At 57.6% G+C, this 13,280-nt stretch overlaps 2 protein-coding genes across 2 annotated transcripts; one reads left to right on the top strand and one right to left on the bottom strand.

The window, feature by feature from the left end:
• Positions 1 to 302: 302 nt before the first annotated feature.
• Positions 303 to 2,925, bottom strand: KRTCAP2 (keratinocyte associated protein 2). The gene is given in 6 exon segments (XM_052637613.1): positions 303 to 462; positions 699 to 765; positions 2,150 to 2,213; positions 2,352 to 2,506; positions 2,846 to 2,889; positions 2,891 to 2,925. Coding segments are annotated over 6 exon segments (486 nt in total). The 3' UTR covers positions 303 to 341.
• A 1,328-nt stretch (positions 2,926 to 4,253) lies between these two features.
• Positions 4,254 to 12,480, top strand: TRIM46 (tripartite motif containing 46). The gene is made up of 10 exons (XM_052637563.1): positions 4,254 to 4,277; positions 5,060 to 5,321; positions 5,556 to 5,899; positions 6,554 to 6,697; positions 6,813 to 6,908; positions 7,606 to 7,859; positions 8,349 to 8,470; positions 9,380 to 9,682; positions 10,755 to 11,052; positions 12,087 to 12,480. Exons 1-10 carry the CDS (start codon positions 4,254 to 4,256, stop codon positions 12,478 to 12,480), a joined length of 2,241 nt encoding a protein of 746 aa, XP_052493523.1.
• The last annotated feature ends 800 nt before the right edge of the window (positions 12,481 to 13,280 follow it).

Here is a 13,280-nt window from a genome sequence, read left to right as displayed (position 1 = left end):
CCAGCTCCGATGAGCAGGCCTTAATGCATTGCAGTCTTCACCTCTTTTCCCAAAGGGCAAGACTGTAGATCATTCTCACGCTTTTCCTCTATGAGACTCTTACACATGCATATGCCACCCCAGCTCCTGGCAAAGTGCCTGGCACTGATGGCACTCAATAAACAGCTGGTAAAAATGAACCTTGGAGGAAGGAAAGCTCCTCCATCCCCAAGGACTGAAAGCAGCAGGTGCCCATCTGTCCCAGCATTCTGCACACACCCATGTACACTCATGGGCAGGAGAGGCCTACAGTGTATCACAGCTCAGAGCTACAAAGAATCAACTTTATTAGACATTCAGGGTCAATTTCTCTTTTTGCCCTTGCCCGTAACCTTGGCTGGTGTGAGGACTGGAGCTGTCGCCTGGTACAGAGTGGAAGAGATCTTGTTGATGTAGTACAGACCAACCATGGAGAAGATGAAGCTACAGGGTGAAGAAAAACAGTCATGGCATTAGTGGGCATGCTGCTAGCCTGGTGCCTCCTACAGCAGACACCAGCATGAGGGAAAGAATCTAGGCTCAGCTTTAGGAAAATGCGGAAGGGGACAGGAGGGAGAACAGAGCAGGAGGGAGGTATGGGGAAGTCTGGAACCATCACAGGAGGGTCAAGTGCCAAAGGGCAGGATGCTACACCCTTTATCCAGCTGTCAGGCACTTACCAAGTGGTGACACAGACTCTGTGGATGAGCCCTGATGCAAAGAGAGCCAACAGGAGGCAGAGGAGAACTGGGGAGGCAAAAGGTGACAAGAAGGGTGGTGGTCAGAATGGAAACACCAGGCATTCATATGTAGGGTCTAGGAGAAATCTGGGGCTCTCTGAATCTTGGGGGACCTGCTTAGAGAGGTTAAGGCATGACAGCAGGGGGACATCAGATGGCCTTATCGATACCCAGGACATGGAAGTACCAGATGCATTCTCATTTCCAGCTCTGCCCCAAATATCACCTAACTTTACTAGCCTGGCTTGCGTCCATAAAAGGAAAGATGACAGCAGAGTCTGAAGGGTAAGGCCTGCTTGCATTTGAGGAAGAGGGTCATGGCCTTTTCAACAGAAGCCAGCCAAAGGGGATCAATTCACTAAACTGGCTGGCCAGTGCTGCAACTGAGGGCCTCACTCCCTGGACATAAAGTGGAGAGCAGAGTGTCTGGACACACACCCATGGGGGCAGAAAAGGGTCTCCAGACAGCTAGAGTAGGACTGGAGAGAAGGTGGGAGGGCAGATACCAAGGGCAATCCCACCTGCCCAGCTGAGGAGGGCAGGTGAAGAGGGCCAAGCAGCTTGCCCCACGACAGAGGTTTCTTTCAGAAGAAAATGAAGACAATACACACAGAAAGAAAACCTAATAGAGAGATGTTCTGAAGCTGCTGTATGGAAGGAGCTCTGGAAGCCTGCAGAGGGGCCAGGTGAAGAGGGCAAGAGGTAAGGAGGGTGAAGAAATGAGGACCACAGTGACAGGTGAAGGCTTCACAGGAGACGGCATCTGCTATCAATCTGGGGCATGTGGCATCCTTAGGTGATCTGGCCTTGATGCCTAATTTGCTTTATGAACTTAATTCTCCATACGTAACTAAATCATCAATTCTTGATTACATGAGCAATAACAAGGATCCTTTCAAATGGAAAACAATCTAACAGTTACTCTACTTTGGTGAGGATTCCTGCTGACACAGAAAGCTGGTGTATCTAATACTTTAGGCTCTTCACAATCATCTCAAACAAATACAATTCACTAGTATTGGGTCCATGTCACCTTGGAACCCTTCAATGAATTTGGCCCTTCTTTTTCTGGTGGAAATAAAGAACACCCTCCTTGGATATATTCATTACAGGCCCAGACCTGCCTATTCCCTCAAACCTTCCCCGGAAACTGGCCAGAAAGTAAATGAGTTTCTTGCTCTCAGAAGCCCTTTCTCCTAGCTCCAATTCCAGGAGTAAAAAGTACTGTATCCAAAAGTTATCTGTTTTCAGACAGTCTTAGTACACATGGTTCCTCCTCCGCAACAGCCTTTACTGTCTCAGCACCTGGGAGTTCAGCACAGTGTTGGGGGAGATTAAAGGTGAGGGTTACAAGAAAGGGTTCAAATACTTAACCTCCAATTTTCACTTACTCTCAGGGAAGATCTTTGCTTGGAATCCTTTACCAAAGACAAGATTCTCCAGATTATTGAAGGCCTGGGTTGAGGGAGTTAAGGTGTCCGTCGTGCCATGGGGGCTGAGATGTGTGGGTTAACGGGAAGGGTACAAGCCTGCGTGACCCTCCACCCTTCCTACCCTCAAACAACTCTGCCCACTCCCCCGCAGAGAGGATACAGTGAGAGAGAAGACGAAAAGGCCGGAACCAAGCAGGCCGCCCTGGATGGTGAGCCACTCAGTGGAGGCCAGCTGGCGACTGTACATCTGCATCCCAGCGAAGAGCAGAAGGGACAGGAGGGAGGACAGCGCCAGCGACGTGCCTGTACCCACCACTGGAGCGGGGGAGGGGAGAGACGGAGTCAGGCCCAGCCCTCCCCGCAGGAGCCGCAGGCAGATTCAGCAGGCCCGGGAGCTCGAGAGCCCGATCACTTCCAAGCACTCCGGGGACTGCAGCCACCCTCCCCAACTCCCCACACCTCGCGGCGACCCCCCAGGAATTCCTAACCTCTGGACGCCCCGAACCCTCCCGCCCCGTGGAAATGCCCATCGCCTGGAACCCAGGACACGTCAGCTCCGTGGGGAGAGGACCAGGAAAGCTGGTCCGCCCAACTCCGACCCCCACTAGTCCGCCCGGGTTGGGGGAGTAGAGGGGATCCCGTTGGTCCCGTTACCCATCATGCCCTGCCCTTGGGTCCAATCCGTGCTTCTGTCCAGGAGGCGAGCCGAACCGGGGACGATTGGCTGTGCGCATGCGTCAGGCCCTAACGTGGCCTTGTTTCTCCCTTACGCCTTCCTCTTTCTCCCCCTCAGAGCCTGACTGCAGCGCCCTCTTCCTGCAGGGAGGAAATATTGCGTCCAGGAGCATCCTTGGCCACCACCCTGGTTCCCGGCTCTTCCCCGCACCCAGAGCATCTGCTGCCTCTCAGTGCAAGCTGCACTTAACTCTTCAAGTCACCGGGCCCGTGGACTGCTTCTGTCTTCTTTGTCAATTATGTCAGCCTGTTCTTCAAAACTAACCCCCCATGAACACTGCCTTCATATCTTCCGTGGACTCTCGCCCAAACCAAAATCTAATCCTTCCATCCTGGAATCTATCTTTCTCTAAAACTATCCTTCTGCTTTCTATGAGTAAGATTAGAAGCCAGTGAAGAATTTGAACATAAGAAATGGCTCCCCCTCAAATACCATTCCACGTTACCTAACTACTGCCCCGCTACCCGACCGCCTGCTGAGAACCACGTGGGGAAAACTCTTTCCCACCTCCTACCTCGACGGGCGCTGTTAGATGCTGGTCCCTGGAGCATGCGCAGTGACATCTCACCCTCACCCCTCCCCACATCCCCACCCGGCTCCTGCATTAAGCCCGGGGTTCGCAGCCGCAGCCGGGATCGGGCACCCGGGGGCGGGCGGGCATGCTAGGGCCATGGCTGAGGGTGAGGATATGCAGACCTTCACTTCTATCATGGATGCACTGGTCCGCATCAGTGTGAGTTAAGGTGGGGTCGAGGGGAAGGGGAGGGGGAGCATAGGGGTCTGGGGCAGGCCGGGATCTCGAGCAGGTGGGGGTCCCGCAAGATGCTGGGATGTAGCCAGGGGGTTGTCGATGGCAGAAAGGACTGGGAGGATCGGGATGCAGGTATGAGAGGGTAATCCCGGGGGCAGCCCGGAGGTGAATGCCGTGAAGGCGTCCATCTGCTAGGGTGTAAGGAACATGGAGCTGCCTGGATACAGCGGGTGGCTCGGGGTAGCCTCCAGCCGTGCACCGAGGTTGGGGTTGCAGGGCAACGGGGCTATGCTATGAGGAAGGGGCGTGAGTGAGACTGGGTATTTTCCAAGAAAACTGAGAACAGGTCGGGGGCAAGGAAGGAGCCGCACCACGGTGCAGTTCCCAAATTGGACCCCTTCACGAGACCCCACCCCACCGCACCCCCACTCAGGGCTGCCTCCGAGCCTGCGGTTGTCATGGCAACCCGTGCCCGGCTCTCCCAGGGGCGGTGCCAACCCTGCTCCCCCCCACCACTTCCTTCCCCCTCCCTCCCTGTCCCTCCCTCCTTTGTGTCAGCTGCGCCCCTGACCGGGATGGCTGCGAAGAGAGGGACCAAGGTGAGGTGTGGGGGTGGGGCATAGCCTGAGGACCCCCGCCACCGAAAAAGGGAGGGGTACTTCCGGTGGGGAGGAGGCAAATAGGCGGCGCGCCCGTTTCTACCCTACCTTGGGAGGGGTTGCGACAGGCCGGGTTATGCCTGGGGTGGTAGCAGGAGAGCCGGATGGTGGGGGGCAAAATGGTATGGGTTAGGAGGAGCCAGATGGGTTAGTGGTGAGCAATGGAGGCGAAGGCGGCTGCAGGCCGGAGCCACCGCAGGAGGACAGACAGGGTGAGCAGGAGGATGGAGAGAGCCTGGTTATAAGGAGAAGTCACGCGGGGGAGGAGGGGAATGGGGATGCCAGAGAAGCGGGGAGGGGGGGGCGGTTGGTGGGGGGCCTCTGCACAGAGCTGCAGAATGGGCGGTGTCCTTGAGAGATGTGCCTGGGGCAGGCTGCCGGGAGATGGGGGGATGGGGGCAAAGGCCAGGTGAGAGGGCTGTAGGTCCGTCTGAGACTAGGACAGGGGGTGGGGCTTGAGACTGGGGGAGACCTGAGCTCCAGCCATCTCTCCTCCTTAGGTATGTAGCTCTGCAGGAGGGAAGCCTGCTGGAGACAGGGAGTTGGAAGGCCTGTGAACCAGGCCAAGGCTGATGCTGGAGAAAAATCCATAACTTGTCGGGTCCCTTGTAGTTTTTCTTCCTCATTTCCAAGAACCCTTGGGTCTTTAAATGCAATTGAGGTGCCTGTTGAGATATACCCAGGTGTCCAAGCTCTGATCCAACCTCCTGGTCCCTCCACAGACGAGCATGAAGAACATGGAGAAGGAACTGCTGTGCCCAGTGTGTCAAGAAATGTATAAGCAGCCACTGGTGCTGCCCTGTACCCACAACGTGTGCCAGGCCTGTGCCCGGGAGGTCCTGGGCCAGCAGGGCTACATAGGCCATGGTGGGGACCCCAGCTCCGAGCCCACTTCTCCTGCCTCCACCCCATCCACCCGAAGCCCTCGCCTCTCCCGCAGAACTCTCCCCAAACCAGACCGCTTGGATCGGCTGCTTAAGTCAGGTGGGGCTGGTACCCATGGGGTTGGGATGGGGATGCTGGGATGTCCATCAGGAAGATGGAAGGGGTCCATCCCTGGCCAGGGGCACCTGTGTGTTTTTCAAGGGGTACTGCCCATCCAGGCTCTGCTAAGAGCTGAGCTCTGGCACAATGAAAATTAATTCTTTAATTGAGCAGACTTCCCCCACCCTGAGCCAGCTGTGATTTTCACCTCCCTACTTCCTGGCCCGTCCACAGGCTTTGGGACATACCCCGGGCGGAAGCGAGGTGCTCTGCACCCCCAGGTGATCATGTTCCCGTGCCCAGCCTGCCAGGGTGATGTGGAGCTGGGGGAGCGGGGCTTGGCAGGGCTTTTCCGGAACCTGACCCTGGAGCGTGTGGTGGAGCGGTACCGCCAGAGTGTGAGTGTGGGTGGCGCCATCCTGTGCCAGCTGTGCAAGCCCCCGCCACTAGAGGCCACCAAGGGCTGTACCGAGTGCCGCGCCACCTTCTGCAACGAGTGCTTCAAGCTCTTCCATCCCTGGGGCACCCAGAAGGCCCAGCATGAACCCACCCTGCCCACCCTCTCCTTTCGCCCCAAGGTGAGCCAGCCTTTGCAGGGCCTGGGAAGCGGGGGGAGGGCATGGTGGTGCTGGGTGGGAGGGCATGCCCGGCACTGTAGGCTTCCAAAAGGAGGTGGCCACAGGGTTGCCATTGCCAAACTCCTTTTTCTGTAACAATAGAGGCACTGGACAAACCTTTGAACATCTTTGAGCCTCCGTCTCATCTGCTGAATGAGGCTTGCAATATATCTGCCCTGCAATCTCCATACCTGCAGGGTTGATGGGAGGATCCTTGAGATAATGTTTGTGAAAGTTATTTAAATACACTGAAAAGGTCTATCAGGTATTCATTCATTGAACAAATATTTATCAAGTACCTGTGTGCCTGGTGCTATCCGAGGTGTTGGGGCTAGAGCAGTAAACAAGATAGACATGGCTAATTATTAACCATTATTGTTATTACCACATGTAGAGGAAGGGAGGAGCAAGGCTAATAGCTGGCGGTTTGCAGGAAAGGCTCTCCTTGATTGCCAGGGCATACCAGCAGGTGGCACCATGGAGCACCGCGCCTAAACTCCCCTCCACCAGCTTGGGTCCGGTCCAGGGGAGGACGGGCAGGGAACTGCCCTGTGGTAGGTCAGCACCCTTACACACACCATTGGCTGACTATTTCCTTGCTGTTTCTGTCCCTAGGGACTAATGTGCCCAGATCACAAGGAAGAGGTAACCCATTACTGCAAGACGTGCCAACGACTGGTGTGCCAGCTCTGCCGTGTGCGGCGCACCCACAGTGGCCACAAAATCACGCCAGTGGTCAGTGCCTACCAGGCCCTCAAGGTGAGGACCCTGCCTCATTCAACGCCAGGACTGCCTACACCCACACCCGCTCACATCTGCTCTGCTGGCTTCCTCAGGGCCAGGTGTGATGCCCACCTCTTTCTTTTCCCCTCAGGACAAGCTGACAAAGAGCCTGACATACATCCTGGGAAACCAGGACACAGTGCAGACCCAGATCTGTGAGCTGGAGGAGACCGTGAGGCACACGGAGGTGAGGGAGGGCACGGAGGTGGGCCCTGGGCCCTGCCTGGCAGTGGGAGCAGGAAGGGGGTGGAGGTGGGTACAGCCCAATCACCTGGCTGCAAACTCAGGAAGCCTGTGTGGGGTCCATGGATGTGTCAAGGCTCTGGTTAAACTAGGTTGTCAGAAATGGCAGTGTCCCAGGCCAGGCGGTACCCAAGGCCACAGTGGAGACAGGGTGTCTATCACCCGGGAGAGGGAGAGCTTGAAAAGCCCCAGGGATGGAGCTAAGATGCCCTCAGGCTCAGCTGCCTGCTGGGGATGGCACACATCCTTGGACCAAGGAGGGTGAGGCGATGGCTCTGATACCTTTTGCCAGATTGCTTGAATCAGCTGACGTGGGGAAGGGTGATAAGGATGGCGCAGATGCTGGTGGACGTTAGTGCGGTCCAGGTGGATATTAGTGTAGTCATGGCCTCTTTTATTTGGGGGAGTCCTCAAGGAGTCAGGATCAAGGTGTTGGCCTCCAGGAAGATTAACACAAATGGTCAGGATTTGAGCCTATGTGGGTGTACAGGAGGCCATGGAGCCATGAGCCTGGTCCCATTTGAATGGGTAGGTAGGATTTCCCCAGATCCTTTGTGATCCTAGCCATGGTGTGGTGCCCCAGGAGGCTGGAGCAGATGCAGCCTTCAAGAAGGAGGCAGTCAATGTTGCTCTCTGCACAGGTGAGTGGTCAGCAAGCCAAGGAGGAGGTGTCCCAGCTGGTGCGGGGCCTGGGGGCTGTGCTGGAGGAGAAGCGGGTGTCACTGCTTCAGGCCATTGAGGAGTGTCAGCAGGAACGGCTGGCCCGTCTCAGCGCCCAGATCCAGGAGCACCGGAGCCTGCTGGACGGCTCAGGTCTGGTGGGCTACGCTCAGGAGGTTCTTAAAGAAACAGACCAGCCTTGCTTTGTGCAAGCAGCGAAACAACTGCACAGCAGGTACTCGGGGGGCAGGGCCCAGGGTCACAGGCTCCTGCAGGGTCAGGGCATCGTGGGTGTAGCCCACGTATCAGGCAGTGTCGAGAGTCTTGCCCGGCGGAGAGCTGGGCTCTGAGGACTTTTCACCAGGCCAAATGGATAGCAGCTCTTGCCCAAAGGGACAGGGAAGAGACCCATAGCCGATACCAAAGCTCTAGGGCCAGACACGGCAGAATCAAGGGGAAGGGCGGCGGCCCAGACAGCAGTGCCTGACCCTTGGCGGTGTTGGTCGCTCCATCCTGTCCGACTTTTTGTGACACCACAGACTGTAGCCTGCCAGGCTCCTCTGTCCTTGGGATTCTCCAGGCAAGAATACTGGAGTGGATTGCCATTCCCTTCTCCAGAGGATCTCCCCGACCCAGGGATGGAACCCAGGTCTTCTGCATTGCGGGCAGATTCTTTACCGCCTGAGCTACACGGAAGTCTGACCCTTGCCTGCCCCCATCCCAGGATTGCCCGAGCCACAGAGGCCCTCCAGACATTCCGGCCAGCTGCCAGCTCCTCCTTCCGCCATTGCCAGCTGGATGTGGGGCGTGAGATGAAGCTGCTGACAGAGCTTAATTTCCTGCGAGGTGAGGAGATGGCCAGGCCCCATGTCCAATTAGAGCCTTCCGCCCTTCCTCCCCAGCAGCGGGCCCGGGGGGCAGTGCCCACCAGGGAACTAACTCCCAAGCCTCCCGCCCGGCCTGGCCAGCCGTCCTGCCCACCCAGCCCACCCGGCCACCCCGTCCCACCGCGCTCAGCGCTGCTTCTCCCTCTCTTTGTTTGTAGGCTGTGGCCACCGCGGACTCTGCTCCGGAGCACCCCAGGCAAGTCAGCGGCCCTGCCCTGGGGGTCCTGCCCCCTCTGCCAGGTCCCCTGCCCTGCCCTGCCACTCCCACGCAGCCTGGCTCCCCACCCATGGCTTCCTTCTCTTTCCTGCCCTAACCAGACCGCCTCCACCATCCTCTTCCCTGACCCTTAATCCTGGCCTTTCCGACTTTTTGTCCTTATGACCTTTGCCCTCTAGGCTTTCCTTCTCTCCCCCTGACCCCTCCTGTGCCATCAAGCTTGGGCTGGCCCTCCGCCCCCATTTTCTGCCTTGCTGCCTCTCCTCGCATCTGTCTCCCATGCAGTTTCCTCTTCCCGTTCAGCGCCCTCTTGCCTGGGTGGGCTCCAGTGGCCGTTACCTGCCTTTCCCTGGGGCTCCTCTGTATTCATAGACTAAAAAGGGTCATAGAAAGAAAGGACAACATGTGATCTTATACCTTCATTTGACAGAGGAGGAAACTGAGGCCCAGATCGAGGGAGTGGCAGCCCAGGACTGGCATCAGGCCACCTGCCTCTTCTTTTCCCGCACCCAGGGCCCAGACAGACGTCTCCCCAGATCCCTCTCACTCGCACTCACCCCCCCGGCTCCCGCTGCTTTCCCTTTCCCCGCCCACCCTCCACACCATGCCCGTGGCCAGGCCGTGACTGACCCCCGCTGTCTCTTCCAACAGTGCCCGAGGCTCCGGTCATCGACACCCAGCGCACCTTTGCCTACGACCAGATCTTCCTCTGCTGGCGGCTGCCCCCCCACTCACCACCTGCCTGGCACTACACCATTGAGTTCCGACGCACTGATGTGCCGGCCCAGCCAGGCCCCACCCGCTGGCAGCGGCGGGAGGAGGTGAGGGGTACCAGCGCCCTGCTGGAGAACCCCGACACGGGCTCTGTGTACGTGCTGCGTGTCCGCGGCTGCAACAAGGCCGGCTACGGCGAGTACAGCGAGGACGTGCATCTGCACACTCCGCCCGCTCCCGGTGAGTGGGCCCTGGGTGCCTGGGACCCAGGCACGGACAGCTGCTGCTGGGCGGGCCCCATAGAGACAGCATAACACACCGGGTCATCCTCACTAGCTCTGGAGCCAGACTGCCTGGGTTCAAATCCCAGCTCTGCCTTTTACCAGTTGTGTGGCTTTGGGTGAGTTATTCACCCTCTCTGAACCTGTAGTTCCTCCTCTGTAGGTATAGTAACAACACCTACCCCATAGCCTTGTTGTGAGAATTAAGTGACTTGCTAATGTGTAAAGTCTTAGCTGAGAATTTGAGCTGGTGGCTCAGAGGTTAAAGCATCTGCCTGCAATACAGGGGACCTGGGTTCGATCCCTCGGTTGGGAAGATCCCCTGGAGAAGGAAATGGCAACCCACTCCAGTATTCTTGCCTGGAGATTCCCATGGACAGAGGAGCCTGGTGGGCTACAGTCCATGAGGTCACAAAGAGTCGGACACAACTGAGCGACTTCACTTTCACTTTTCAAGGGCTCAATAGGGCTTCCCTGGTGACTCAGATGGTAAAGAATCTGCCTGCAATGCAGGAGACCTGGGTTGGGAAGACTTCCTGGAGGAGGGTGTGGCAACACACTCCAGTATTCTTGCCTGGAGGATCACATGGACTGAGGAGCCTGGCGGGCTATAGTCGATGGGGTCACAAAGAGTCGGACACAACTGAGCGACTAAGCCCAGCACAGCACCAGGGCTCAATAAATGTTGGTCAAGTGACTCTCCAGAAAATAGCGGAGGCTCTGGAGTATAGGCATAATAGAGGAGGCAGCCAGAGCGAGTCAGCTGGGGCCGGGAGACTGGTTTCCATTCCCACTAGCCATCACTAAAACTCTTCCTGGGGTCCCATGCCCACTTGGGATGCCCTTTCTTCTTCCCTTATGCTCCCCACTCCAGCTTTCCAGGCCCTGTTCCCAAGAGCCCCCTGCCGTCCCTTGGCAACTTGTTCTGTGTTCTGAAATCTCCCAGTGTCTCGTGCTGACACCTCGAGGTCCCCAGTGCCAGTGTTTGTCCCTGAAGTCCTTCCTTCTGTCTCAACCCTCCCCTACTCCAGTCCTGCACTTCTTCCTGGATGGCCGCTGGGGCACAAGCCGAGAGCGGCTGGCCATCAGCAAGGACCAGCGAGCGGTGAGGAGTGTGCCAGGGCTGCCCCTGCTGCTGGCTGCCGAGCGGCTGCTGACGGGCTGCCACCTGAGCGTGGACGTGGTCCTGGGCGATGTGGCTGTGACCCAGGGCCGCAGCTACTGGGCCTGCGCCGTAGACCCAGCCTCCTACTTGGTCAAGGTGGGCGTCGGGCTGGAGAGCAAGCTTCAGGAAAGCTTCCAGGGTGCCCCCGACGTGATCAGCCCCAGGTCAGGCCCCTCTGGGAGGTATGGGGTTCTGGGGATCTGGGTGGGGGAGCTGGGAACACACGGGGTTGACGAGGGGACCACACACTTGCTGGGATGGAGCTGGAAGGAAATCAGGAGGAAATAACATGAGCCAGGCTGGAGGCACTGTGGTCAGGAGAAGTGTGGGCTCCGTGAAAGCATTTTGGAAGTTGATCTTTGGAGTGACTGGGGAAAGGGGCAATAGAAAAGGAAGCCATCTCCACTCCCCACCATCTGTCACTCAGGCTAACACACCATCTCGCCAAGTCTCCGTGCCCTTTCTCCCTCACACCCCTTTGGCAACATCTTTTCACCACAAAGCTTTTTCTCTCCAGTACTGCCTTCCCCCACACCTTGTCTCAGCCTCCTCAAAATCTTCCCTTAAACTTTCCATCTCCATACCCTCTCATCCCCAGCATCCTCTTTTTCAGCCACCCACACATGCTCTTCTTCCCCCTCAACACTCTATCCCTCAACACCCCATTTCTTCAGAAGCGGCTTCTCTTCAACATTAGTTCCCTCCTAAACCTGTGATCCCCAACCTGCATCCCTGCAACATCCTTCATCTAAGACACTGACCTGCCCTCATCTCTCTCCCAGCATCCCCCTTCCCAGCATGTTTTCTCTGCTCTCGCCTCTCCCCACCGCTAACCCCTCATCCTTCCAAGATTCTCTAACCCTCAAATCTCTCTCCCAGCATGATATCCCAGTGCCATTTTCTTCGCCACTTGCCTGCATTGGAGGCACTGCCTTTCTCCAGTGTGCCTGAGTGATATCCTGTCTCTGCTCCCCTTCCCCCACCCCTCTGGCCAGTGTGCTTGCCTTTCCCCAGTCTCACCGAACCAAACCCCCAGCCCTACATTATAACGCCCGTCTCTTCAATGTGTTCTCTTCTCAATGCCCCCAAATCCTTGGAACTGCTTGCTCCCCGACATTCCATCCTCCCAACATCTCAGCCCTTGGGTACCATCTACCCCACCCCCCGACGTTCTTCTACCCAACATGCATTCCTGCAGGTACGACCCAGACAGTGGGCACGACAGCGGTGCCGAGGATGCCACCGTGGAGGCATCGCCACCCTTCGCTTTCCTGACCATCGGCATGGGCAAGATCCTGCTGGGGGCCGGGGCCAGCGCGAATGCGGGGCTGACAGGCAGGGACGGCCCAGCGGCCAGCTGCACAGTGCCCCTGCCGCCCCGCCTGGGCATCTGCCTGGACTACGAGCGGGGTCGCGTTTCCTTCCTGGATGCCGTGTCCTTCCGAGGGCTCCTGGAGTGCCCCCTGGACTGCTCGGGACCTGTGTGCCCTGCCTTTTGCTTCATCGGGGGTGGCGCAGTGCAGCTACAGGAGCCCGTGGGCACTAAGCCCGAGAGGAAGGTCACCATTGGGGGCTTCGCCAAGCTGGACTGACCCTACCAGGCCCCTGCTGGGCCCTGGCCCTCCACACCTCCTGAAGCCGGGTCATCTCTCTGGCAGCTTCTCCCTCAAGCTCTTCCTCCCACGTGGTCCTGTCCCTTCCCCTATCTGTGTCTTCCCAGGGTCTTTCTTGACCAAGGGACTTTCCTCTGCTCACCTCTCTGGATGTCCCCCATTCTCCCTATTGCCTGTTAATCCAGGTTCCCACACCCACCACGTCTCTGCCCCATGCCCTGCCCTTGGCATCTTGCTCAAATCATGGAGAGAGCCCCTACCCCACCCCTGCCCTACCCCTGCCCTGTGCTCCTCCCCAGGCTGATTGGGAGGGAAGGCACCCGGAACACTGGGCATGCTCCCCAGCTCTGCCCTCCGCCCTGCAAAGCTCCCTGCCCCATCCATGCTGAACTGCAGCCTTGGGGCAGAGAGGCTTTTTGGCTGGACAGTGCCCAGGCACTCTTTGGTGAGGGAAAGGGACCCTCTCATCCTGCTTTATTTATTTGGGTCCCTGTACCCCCAGCCGCATGCCTTTTATCCCCCTCTCCTCCCCCTTGCATGCTTTAACCTGTCCTGCACCCATGCCAACGTGCCAAGTCTCCCTTGGGGTCCCAGCTGAGGTTGAGCGTCCCCACTGGGTTGGGTCTGGCAAGGCCTCTGGTGCCTGCTGCTGCCCCCCTGCGGTGAGCACTGCTAGGCCTGTGCCAAGCAACAGCTGTTATTTTCATGGTTTATAAACAATAAACTGTGATGCCAGGCCTTCCTGTGATGTCTGCCTTCCCGGAGCCTATTCCTCTTCG

This window comes from Budorcas taxicolor, chromosome 3, assembly GCF_023091745.1.
Source record: "Budorcas taxicolor isolate Tak-1 chromosome 3, Takin1.1, whole genome shotgun sequence".
Lineage (NCBI taxonomy): Eukaryota > Metazoa > Chordata > Mammalia > Artiodactyla > Bovidae > Budorcas > Budorcas taxicolor.
Note: the sequence above shows the minus strand (reverse complement) of the source record. Positions and strands in the feature narration are given on the sequence as shown.